Below are 11,869 nucleotides of genomic sequence, written 5' to 3'. Positions count from 1 at the left end.
ACAGGCTCAAGCCGCAACACCCGGCCCGCAGACTAGCCATCATACCCATTCAGGCGCGGCGCCGTTGCCGCCGTTCAGTGAAGCGTCTGACCCGGCCACTGCAGCAGTGAGATGGAAGGCGTGGGTTCGCAGGCTGAACCATTATTTCAAGGGCACCAGGGAGACAGATGGCGAGGTCAAGAGGTCCCTTTTGATCCTATACGGCGGAGCAGAGATAGATGAGCTCTTTGAGACGCTCCCCAACACAGGAGGTGACAGCGACTATGAGGCCGCGGTGGCCGCACTAAACACACACTTTGACCCCCAGCTGAACAACGATTTCGAAAAGTTTAAATTCAAACGGGCGTGGCAAACAGGCTCCGAGTCGGTAGACATGTTCTACGCAAGGCTACGCCGGCTGGCGAACACCTGCCCGTTCACGGACCCGCGTGAGGAAATTCGGGATCAAATCATTGTGGGGTGCCGTTCAAAGCTGCTAAGGAAACTAATCCTGCGCCAACCAGGGATTTCGCTCGATGAGATCTTGATTCTCGCAAGGTCACATGAGCTGTCAGAAGTGAGGGCTGAGGAAATGGAGGCGGCGCTACACACCCCGGTAGCTACCCCCGCACAGACCAAGCCAGTGCAGATCAAAACGGAGAGAGTGGAAGCAATTCACCGGAAACCTGCGGCGAGTCGGCCGCATCAAGTGACTACGACAAGGAATCAGTGCGGGTACTGTGGAGAGGCCCACTCCGCCACCGCAGCGTGTGCAGCAAAAGGGCGCACGTGCTCCAAATGCGGCAGGATGAACCATTTTGCGAAGGTATGCCGAGGGGGAAAGTACAGGCCGGCAGTGACAAGGCAGAGAAACATACAGAGGAGAGTTCATCAAATGTCGCTTGAAGAGGATGCCGACCCGCCACCAGACAGCCATGCTCAAGAACGGCCTCAGTGGTACGAGGATGATGAAGACGACGAAGTCTACGTCGTCTCATACGTAGGCAGAGCATCCGCAGCGTCCACAAGGAGAAGACCCCCACCGATGTGTTCAGTCAAGGTGGATGGCACAACAGTACAAGCACTCATAGACACTGGGGCATCTGTGAATGTTATGGACTCCGAGCAGTACAACCAGATGATGCCGAGGCCTGAACTGGTACCGTCCCAAGCGAGAATATACACGTATGGAGGAACAGAGCCCATGCCGCTGCGCGGAGTGATCACGACAACAATCAGACAAGGGGAATACTCCACTGTAGCTAAGTTCCACGTCACGGAAGGAAGGAAAGGTACGCTACTAAGCTGCCACACCGCCGAGGACCTCGGATTAGTATTTTTCGCTAATCAAGTGCACCAGTCACATGCAGAGTTCTTGATGGAGGAGTTTCCAGAACTGTTCAGAGGACTAGGGAAACTTAAGAACAAGAAGTTTAAACTACACATAGACAAGTCTGTGCGACCGACAGCCCAAAGGCACCGGCGTGTCCCGTTCAATCTGCGGCCGCAGGTGGAGGATGAGCTGAGGAAGCTTGAAGAACTCGGTGTGATCGAGAAGGTGACCGGGCCCACACCGTGGGTCTCTCCACTTGTCGTGGCGCCCAAGCCCAAGCAACCCGGAGCTATACGGCTGTGTGTGGATATGCGTCTGCCAAATGTAGCGGTGAAGAGGGAAAGGCATATCACCCCTACCATGGATGACATCATAGCGGACCTCAACGGTGCCAAATGGTTCTCCAAACTCGATTTAAACGCAGGTTACCATCAGCTGGAGCTTGAGCCAGACAGCCGCTACATTACAACCTTCTCCACACACGTCGGGCTGAGGAGGTACAAACGACTAAGCTTCGGAGTGTCCTCGGCAGCTGAAGTCTTTCAAAATGCAATCAGAGAGGTGCTATCCGGACTGAGTGGGGTCATCAACTTGAGTGATGACATCCTGGTGTACTCTGGATCGCTTGAAGAGCATCACGTACACCTGAGAGCGACCCTCAAAAGGCTATCCGAACAAGGCCTGACACTTCACAAATCCAAATGTGCCTTCTACCAGGACTCAGTGGACTTCTTCGGTTACATCTTCACCCGAGAAGGCCTGAAGGTTGACCCCAGGAAGGCCGAAGCCATCCGGGCTGCCAGCACCCCGCGAAACCCCACGGAAGTCAGGAGTTTCCTTGGGATGGCAACGTATTGCGGGAGGTTCATCCCCAACCTTGCAGACCTGGCCGAGCCACTGAGGCTACTCACCCGCCATGACCATAAGTGGGACTGGACAGTGGCGGCGAACACGGCGTTCCAAGCTATCAAGAACAGCCTCCTGGACACCACAGTGATGGCGTATTTCCAGCCAAAGAGGAAGACTGAACTAGTGGTCGACGCAAGCCCGGTGGGCCTGGGAGCGGTGCTCCTTCAAGAATACGGAGCTGATGTCTGGAAACCGGTGGCGTACGCCAGCAAGGCTCTCTCGGACACCGAGACCCGCTATGCACAGATCGAAAGAGAAGCCCTGGCAATAAAATGGGCGTGTCAGCACTTTCACTTGTACCTATGCGGTCAGGAATTCCGGGTGGTAACGGACCACAAGCCCCTTGTGCCCCTATTTGCAGGATCAACGAGGCTGGCCCCTCCAAGGATCGAGAGGTGGGCCGTCCAGCTACAGGGCTACAACTTCCAAGTCATCTTCCGCCCGGGGGTCAACAACCCAGCGGACTACCTGTCGAGACACCCGGACTGCACCAAATCAGCCACTAGACTAGAGGAAAGTCAAGAAGCGGACGCCTTTGTGCAGTGGATCTCAGAAAACGCGTGTCCAGAGACAATGACACTGAAAGAAATTGGGGAAGCGACAGAAAGAGATGAAACACTATGCCGAGTCAAGCACGCGCTCAGGGGGAACCAATGGGCGCACTTCCTGGATGGAATACATGGGCTCAGGCCTGAAGTCAGTCACGCCCGCCAGCAAATGTGGCAGATTAGGAATGAACTGAGTGTCGGGGATGAAGGTGTGGTCCTTCGAGGGCATCTAATAGTGATACCGGAAGACCTCCATCCAAGGATTCTGTCCCTCGCTCACGTCGGGCATCAGGGAATGGCCAAAACAAAGGCCAGGCTGCGGTGCCGGGTCTGGTTCCCGGCGATGGACCTCAAAGTAGAAGAGATGGTGAGGGCCTGCCACGCGTGTCTAATCACCGGAGGAGATCCCGCCCCGGCCCCTGTCATGACGGAGCCCTCCCCGACGCTGCCCTGGACCAACCTGAGCCTGGACTTCGGGAGTTTCCCGGATGGTCGCCATACCCTGGTACTAGTGGACTCGTTCTCCAAGTTCCCGGTGGTGGAGGTAATCCCCTCCACAGCTTTTCCCCAAGTCAAACGGAATCTAGACAAGATCTTCGCGACCATGGGATTGCCGGAGGAAATTAAAACAGACAACGGTCCTCCCTTTCAAGGCCGAGACTTCCAAGCCTACTTGGAAGCCCTCCAAATCAAACATCGGAAAATCACCCCCGTGTGGCCGCAGGCCAATGGAGAGGTGGAGAGGCTTATGAGGACCATTAACAGAGCCCTGAGGATTGCCGTAAGTCAAGGAGAAGATCCGGAATCCGCTCTAGACCGATTCCTGGGAGCCTACCGACAAACGCCCCACTGCACAACCAAGTGTGCCCCGGCCCATTTACTGTTCAAAAAGGCCCCCAGGGACATTATCCCGTCCGCAAGTTCGTGGACACCACCTGAGCGAGATGGGGACGCCATTCAGTCCAGAAGAGATGTAACCAACCAAAAGGCTAGTGCGGCCAGACGTGCGAAGACATCAAATCTACAGGAAGGAGACACAGTAGTGGTCCATGACCGACACCCCGGATGGAAGTATAGGACCTCCTATGAACCGGATTTGTGGACCGTTGAAAGGATCAAAGGAACCATGGTGACTGTCAAGAAAGGTGAACAAAGAGTCACGCGAAATGTGTCATGCTTTAAACCAGCGAGGGGAGGAACAGAGGACCAAGGCGAGGAAGAAGAGGTCGGGCCACGACAAGCCGGGCTGTCTCCAACAGTTTCATCATCAGCGAGAGGGTCTGATGATCAAACGTCGGTCGGAGACCAGAGGAGAAGCCAAGACCCGTTGCCGTTGCCGTGCGCATTGGCCGACAATTCCCCGACCTGCAGAGCGCAAGGAGACGTGTCCCCGGCTGGGGACACTCAATCACCAAAGGGCCGAAGCCAAAGATATAACCTTCGGCCAAACCCTGGCCCAAGCCACAAGTTGCGGGACTTTGTGTGTACCTCCCCCTGAAGACCAAGAACTGGTGATGAAGCAGACTGAAATGAAGGAGGGATGTAGAGAGCCAGGTAGGCTCTACCATATAAGGTAGCAACACTCAAGCATCCAATCACCCCTCAGGGCGGGCACGCCCCGAGGGTATAAATAAACCCGGTAAAGACCGCTCGTGGTTCTTCCCGGCAACCTGATCACAGAGTGTCTGTCAGTCATTTACTATTAGAGCTGAGGCCCCCGTGTTACATGGCACATCACCACACTGCCCACGGTGTCCCCCGCACTTCCGACAAAGTCGGCTCTTCCTGCGTCTCCTCCCCTCCCCGTCACCCCGGAGATGAGCCGAGAGGGGCGTCCTCACCTGTGGGGGCGGGGCCAGCATAGGGCGGGGCAAGGAGGGGTCAAGCGGGGCTGAGGAGCGGGGCCTCAGAGTATCGCTATCCGCCCGCGAGAGAGGAGTCTGCGGACCACGAGCCCCTGGTTTTAGCGGTTTCGGAGGGAGCGGAGAGCGGCAAGAGCAGGCAGGGGACCGCGGGGCCGGACATCACCCGGAGAGGCTCACCGGCAGCGGGACCCAGGACATTCACCCGCGGCGGGATCTGACTGACGCACCTGGACGGAGCCTCCATGGGCCGCCGCCCCCCGCCCGGGGGCTTTGGGCTCCTCCAATGCCTCCTCCTGCTGCAGGTAACGGAGCACCAACTGCCCAGGGCCCCTTCAACCCAATCCCTGCCTGTCCTCCCCGTGCTTTCCCAAACTCTGTAGCCGCGCGCATGGCCGGACCTCGTACTCTGGGGCGCACCCCACATCCAGGACTGACCCCACCGGAGCAAAGCGCCTCTACCCGTGACTCCCAGTGCAGTGTCGCCCTCAACCCCCGAGGGGCTCACCCACATCCCTTGCACACTCCTCGCCTAGGGGCACACCCACATCCCTTGCACACTCCTCGCCTAGGGGCACACCCACATCCCCTTGCACACTCCTCGCCTAGGGGCACACCCACAACCCCTTGCACACTCCTCGCCTAGGGGCACACCCACAACCCCTTGCACACTCCTCGCCTAGGGGCACACCCACAACCCCTTGCACACTCCTCGCCTAGGGGCTCACCCACAACCCCTTGCACACTCCTCGCCTAGGGGCACACCCACAATCCCTTGCACACTCCTCGCCTAGGGGCTCACCCACAATCCCTTGCACACTCCTCGCCTAGGGGCACACCCACAACCCCTTGCGCACTCCTCGCCTAGGGGCACACTCCTCGCCTAGGGGCACACCCACAACCCCCTGCGCACTCCTCGCCAACCCCCTGCGCACTCCTCGCCTAGGGGCTCGTCAAGCGGGGCTGAGGAGCGGGGCCTCAGAGTATCGCTATCCGCCCGCGAGAGAGGAGTCTGCGGACCACGAGCCCCTGGTTTTAGCGGTTTCGGAGGGAGCGGAGAGCGGCAAGAGCAGGCAGGGGACCGCGGGGCCGGACATCACCCGGAGAGGCTCACCGGCAGCGGGACCCAGGACATTCACCCGCGGCGGGATCTGACTGACGCACCTGGACGGAGCCTCCATGGGCCGCCGCCCCCCGCCCGGGGGCTTTGGGCTCCTCCAATGCCTCCTCCTGCTGCAGGTAACGGAGCACCAACTGCCCAGGGCCCCTTCAACCCAATCCCTGCCTGTCCTCCCCGTGCTTTCCCAAACTCTGTAGCCGCGCGCATGGCCGGACCTCGTACTCTGGGGCGCACCCCACATCCAGGACTGACCCCACCGGAGCAAAGCGCCTCTACCCGTGACTCCCAGTGCAGTGTCGCCCTCAACCCCCGAGGGGCTCACCCACATCCCTTGCACACTCCTCGCCTAGGGGCACACCCACATCCCTTGCACACTCCTCGCCTAGGGGCACACCCACATCCCCTTGCACACTCCTCGCCTAGGGGCACACCCACAACCCCTTGCACACTCCTCGCCTAGGGGCACACCCACAACCCCTTGCACACTCCTCGCCTAGGGGCACACCCACAACCCCTTGCACACTCCTCGCCTAGGGGCTCACCCACAACCCCTTGCACACTCCTCGCCTAGGGGCACACCCACAATCCCTTGCACACTCCTCGCCTAGGGGCTCACCCACAATCCCTTGCACACTCCTCGCCTAGGGGCACACCCACAACCCCTTGCGCACTCCTCGCCTAGGGGCACACTCCTCGCCTAGGGGCACACCCACAACCCCCTGCACACTCCTCGCCAACCCCCTGCGCACTCCTCGCCTAGGGGCTCACCCACAGCCCCCTGCGCACTCCTCGCCTAGGGGCACACCCACAACCCCCTGCACACTCCTCGCCTAGGGGCACACCCACAACCCCCTGCACACTCCTCGCCTAGGGGCACACCCACAACCCCCTGCACACTCCTCGCCTAAGGGCTCACCCACAGCCCCCTGCACACTCCTCGCCAAGGGGCACACCCACACTCCTCAGTGTGTTCACTCACATGACAATCTCTACACTCTTCACTGTGGGGTGACTCACGACCCCTGCACACTTCGCGGGGGGGGGGGGGGGGCTCACCCACACCCCGTGACTATTCCTCCCGGGGGGTTACCCACTCCTCCCGGGGGGTTACCCACTCCTCCCAGTGGGTTAATTCACAAGACAACCCCTGCATATTCGTCAGAGGGGCTCACTCTCAACCCCTGCACGCTCCTCACACAGGGGTTGGCACTCTCCCCAACCCCTGCGCGCTCCTCTCACAGGGTTTGGCACACTCCCCAACCCTGCTCTCTTCCTCGCCCCTCTCCTACCTTATAGTTCCCCCTTAGGTCTGGCCGTCGACCGACATCCCCCTACCCCCCTCTCGTCTCTCGATGTGAGACTGACTCCTAATCTCTGTTCACTTTCCTGCCTGTTTAGTTCACCTTATCCTATGGTCTTTTTCCGTCTGAAGCTCACTCCTACCCTCGTGTCCTCCCCCAGCTGTAAGTCTGTCCGAACACCCTCCGCCCCCACCTTGCTGTGCGTGGAGCTTATTTCTTAACCCCTGGTCTGTTCACTCAGTGCGGCGCTCATCCCTAACCTTTTGTCTTCCGTTGCGGTGGGACTCCTTAACTTTGGCTCCAGCGCTGCGAAGGCCAATCCCCACTGTCTCACGGTGAGGGTCACACTTGCCGCCCCTCCTTACTACATGGCTTGTCCCTTCTACTCTCAGTATGGAAGGGCTCACCTGCTCTCGAACACCTGTTCCACTTCTCTGAAATGCAATTACACGCCCCAACCTGCACCGGAGGTTACCTCGCCTTTAGCAACCGTCACTTAAACTGCACTCTTTATTGTAGTGTGTGCACTTCAATAAGGCTACGCGCATCTCACGTTTATGGCTACAGAACGCCCCCGCACACAAAAAAATCAATTTCTCTCAGCCAGTCATTGGACACAGTTTGTCAAACACTGCACCACTTTAGATGCCCAACCACTGTATTAAATACCATTCCGTGGTGCACAGCAACGTTCACCTTTTAACATTTTCCGTGGAATGTGAGCTGCAAGCGTTTATTTTCTGCAGACCGCATGTGTGGACAATAGTGGCAGCCCTTTTCCTTGGAGCACCGAAATAGACCTTTTTCATTTATAGTGAGGGAATAATTGAGTTTGCGCAAGTGGCCCTACCACTTTCTGCTTTAATTTCGTCTATTTTCTGCATATTGTGCATTAGATGGTGAATTAAGTGGCGCATGTGACAATCCTATTCTATTCACTTGGTAGAATCGCGTTGTTCCCCCCCTCCCCCCGTGGTCCTAATAGCAGCTCTCCGAAAATGCATTTTTGGCCTTTCCAGAGAGGTGTAAGGTTTGTGTAGTAGTTGAAGGCATTTTGTTGGTTTTAAATGTAAAGCGTGGTGCATCTCCTTGAGGAGGAAAGTCGAGGTCTCTGCGCTGCTGCGTGCTTTTCCTGGCGTTTGGGAGTGGCACGCCTCTAGGCGCTTTGTGGTGTTTGTGACCAGGGCTTTTTTGTTTTGATCTCAGTTGGGCCCTTTTAAGGTTGTCTGACGCGAAGATCTGGTGTCTAGGAGTTAAACGATCCTGTTATAGAAGGGTCGTGTTCGCCAGTTTGTTGCAGGGAGTGAGGGGTACAGTTAGGGCCGGGGAGGTTGAAGGTACAGTTCACTGGGGTCTAAAAAGAACCCCCGCCTATGCAGGAAACATGGCCCAGTTTTTGATTAGCGCTGGATAGCATCGGAGAATGCATAACCGTTAGGCACGCTTTTAATTAACTTTATATTCATGTAACGTGTTTTACGCCCTTACCATCTTTGATAAAGTTATGCCGACGGGATTAATAATTTACCGTGTTTTCAATGTGTAATTTAAGGCTCTGCTGGAGGTTGTTCGTGCCAGACCTTTAAAGTGGGTCGAACTGGGTGTGGCCGGCAACCTTGGAGCTCTCTTCTTCTAGCTTTCTATGAAGTAGGATTGCTTGTTTTTGTGTGAGGGAGGGGGTACCTCTCTACCTGCCTCTCTATTCATGCAGAACCCGGCACATTCCTCAGCGGTAATTGCACCCTCCAAGTGTCTCAAACTATCGACTTACCCCTGCTCGGCTCAGCCTCCTTTTGTACTAATCCATTCGATGCTACTTTTTTTGCCAGTTGCCTCGAGCCCTGTTTTGCATTTCTGAACATTAAAGCAGCAGTTTTCCTTCGGGCTACTTCGTCTTTTACCTACTGTTTCAGTTTACTCAGCTTCCTTTGTGGCAGGTTGTTATGGTGGCAGCTTCTTGTATTGCAGGTTTATACAATATCTTTTCACGTGCCTGACACATAAGCAGAGACGGGGGTAGCAGCATGCTGTGCCATAGGGTGTGTTTTGCTGGATGTTGGGTTGCCGTGTGGGGGTGTGTTTGATGTCTTGCATAAAGACTACAGCTGTTCTTTTACCCCGTGCGTCAGTGTGAAGTGCAACAGAGGGATTAAAAGATGGAATGGTTGCTTTTGATGTGCCTTTTTGGTTTGGGAGAGTTTGTTGTGAGCAGAGCCTATGTAGGGCTGGGAGGTTGTTTTTAGGTGCTGGGCGATGGATGACTAGTCTGTCGTCTTGTACAGTGAATGACGTTCTGCCATTACCTTTCCTGTATGTCTGGGATGGGGACAGAGCAGGTGGAGTCTGTAGTATAGGGTTCCATTTTGAGAGTCTGGAGTTTTACTTGGTTAAAGGTTAAGATCTTGCCTTGGACGGCTCTACTGGCAGTAGAGTTCCTTGAAGGTGGATCACTTGGCAGTCAGTGAAGTGATTGATTGAAGCACTGGTGCAGTTAGAAGAAACCTGGCTGCTGCAGGTTTAATACTGTCATCGTCTGCTTGGACAGACGATTAACACCATGGTGGCCTGTAGCTTCTAAGGCAAACCTAGATGAGGAATGATGGATTGAACTGCTCCTTGCCATATGGGTCACTTGCGGAGCCAGCAAACGGCTGGCTATCTTGATGTCACTGGCACGGCTTCTGAGGACAGAAGGCAGGAGATTTGTAATACAGTTTTTATGCCGTTGAATCTGGAGATGGTTATTGAACATCCATGGATTGGTTAACTGCTTGAAAGCAATGGCCATGTTCTGTGGATTCTAGATAGTATGTTTTCTCAAGTTTTAGGGTGTGTACACTTGAGGCAGGTTTGTTTTATTAGCTTATGGTTTTCCAGTGACTGCATTGAAAAGGTCCGACATGAAAGGGAGGCTGTAATTGATGCTGAGCTTCTGTGTAGTTAACGAGATCAGTCCATTGTGACGTTGGTCTATCGCTTTCCTAACATGTAATTGCGGTGCAAGTCCAAAGAAGCATTGTTTTTCCGATATGCCTCTGCTGATTTACTCCCATCCTTATCCTTGTAATATGGTCCTTGTCAGGTAGTGCTACCTTTGTCTTCCCGACACTGTACAAGAGAAAAATCACACTTAACCTTCCCAACTAACTGGAAACTTGCCTCTATTCTGCCCCTGCTATAGAAAGACAATCTGAATAATTATCGCCAAATATCAAGACTTCCCTTTGCTGCAAAATTGGTGGATAAAGTAATGAATCAACAACTCTCGGAGTATCTAGAGAAGAACTTTCTGCTGGCCGATACACAACATGGGTTTGGGGAAAACCGTAATACGGAGTCTGCTCTGGTGGTAGCTACGGAGGCTATACGGAAAATGCTGTACAGGGGAGGGACAGCGGCCCCGATTCTGCTAGGTCTCTCTGCAGCATTTGAAAGTCAGCCACGAGATCTTGGCTGACTGTTTGGGTAGTCTGGGGATGGAGGATACATCCTTGGATCTCCTCCAGTCCTTCTAGGTTAACAGACCACATAATGTGACAATGGGCAAGTTTACATCTAGGCCTTTCACCTTGCCCTGTGGAGTCCCCCAGGGATCGGCGTTAAGCCAAACGCTATTAAACCTTTGTCACACTACTAGCAATAATTACTAGCAATGCTGGTTTTCTCTTGGCGTCTTACCCGATGACACCCAAATCGTGTCACTGGCAAAACCTGAAAACCACTCTGGTATCATGGCATTCAGAACATGCATGAGCAATGTGAGCAAGTGGGTGGACCACAACTGCCTTAAATTAAATTGCACTAAACTAAGATCCTCCTCTTTGGCAACAACCCCTCATTTTGGATGCCGGACTGGTGGCCACCCGAGTTGGACTTGCTTCCAGAACCCTCAAATAAAGAAAAAAACTTGGGTTTCCTGGTTGATAAAGAACTGAAGTTCAAGGACCAAGTGAATAAAATTACATCCGTCTCAGTTTGCTCCTTAAGGCTCATAAAAAAGATAGTCCCGTACTTCTGATAACTGTAATCATTGCATTGGTATTTACAAAGATTGACTACTGCAATAGTCTCTATTTTAACCTTGCATTTGGTCTCTTGGAGAGGCTTCAGATTTTGCAAAATGCTACTGCCCGTTTCCTTTTTAAAATTCCTAAATATAAATTGGCTAGAGAAGTCATCCGTAAACTACACTGGTTGCCAGTCGGACAATTATGTAGGTTTAAGGCTCTGTCTGGCTTATAAATCTGTGCATGGGTTGGAGCCAGCCCATTTCAAGGAGAAACTCATATGGTACAATCCCAATGAAGAAGCTTCAGTGAAGACGCTTTGCTCAGGCTCTGCCATGAACCTGACCGTCCCCTCATTTAAGAGGGCCAACTGGGATGTGAAGAGCTTTTTTCTGTTCCACAGCTGTGCTCTGGAACAGCCTTCCACTGACATTAAAAGCTGCTCCCTCTTTGCTTACATCGCGAAAGGCCTTAAAGACCTGGCTCTTCTCACAGGATTAGCAGGCACCTGATCTGCTTGACTCGCTTCCGAAATCTGCTGTAGCCATATCAGTTTTCTAAAGCGCCAAGGCATCCACTGACAGAAATTCACACTTTATAAATTATCCATTCATGCTAGGCTTACTTGTATATTGTTTATTATACCATTATTGTATATTATGCCATTATCACCCCCTAGTGCTATGGCTTATATAAGAGAACTCAACAACGAAATGTCTTATCACCAATAGCCTCTAGGTACTTTAAAGCCGAAAAGAAGAATCTATTTTTCATAGTTTACCCTCATCGCTGCGGCGGCTTTTCCCGCTG

The 11,869-nt window shown here is 54.0% G+C and overlaps 1 protein-coding gene across 2 annotated transcripts in view; it reads left to right on the top strand.

Moving 5' to 3' along the window:
- Window positions 1-5,586: 5,586 nt before the first annotated feature.
- Window positions 5,587-11,869, top strand: part of LOC147677880 (B-cadherin-like) — a 195,939-nt gene continuing 189,656 nt past the window's right edge. The window contains exon 1 of one of the 2 annotated variants that reach the window (XM_086945775.1): window positions 5,587-5,870. In XM_086945775.1, coding sequence (XP_086801901.1) covers window positions 5,811-5,870 — 60 coding nt within the window. In that variant the 5' untranslated portion in view covers window positions 5,587-5,810. The remainder of the gene's footprint in view (window positions 5,871-11,869) is intronic. The other variant, XM_086945776.1, reaches the window with a different exon arrangement.

The sequence above is a fragment of the Lissotriton vulgaris genome, chromosome 12 (genome assembly GCF_964263255.1).
Source record: "Lissotriton vulgaris chromosome 12, aLisVul1.2, whole genome shotgun sequence".
NCBI lineage: Eukaryota > Metazoa > Chordata > Amphibia > Caudata > Salamandridae > Lissotriton > Lissotriton vulgaris.
Note: the sequence above shows the minus strand (reverse complement) of the source record. Positions and strands in the feature narration are given on the sequence as shown.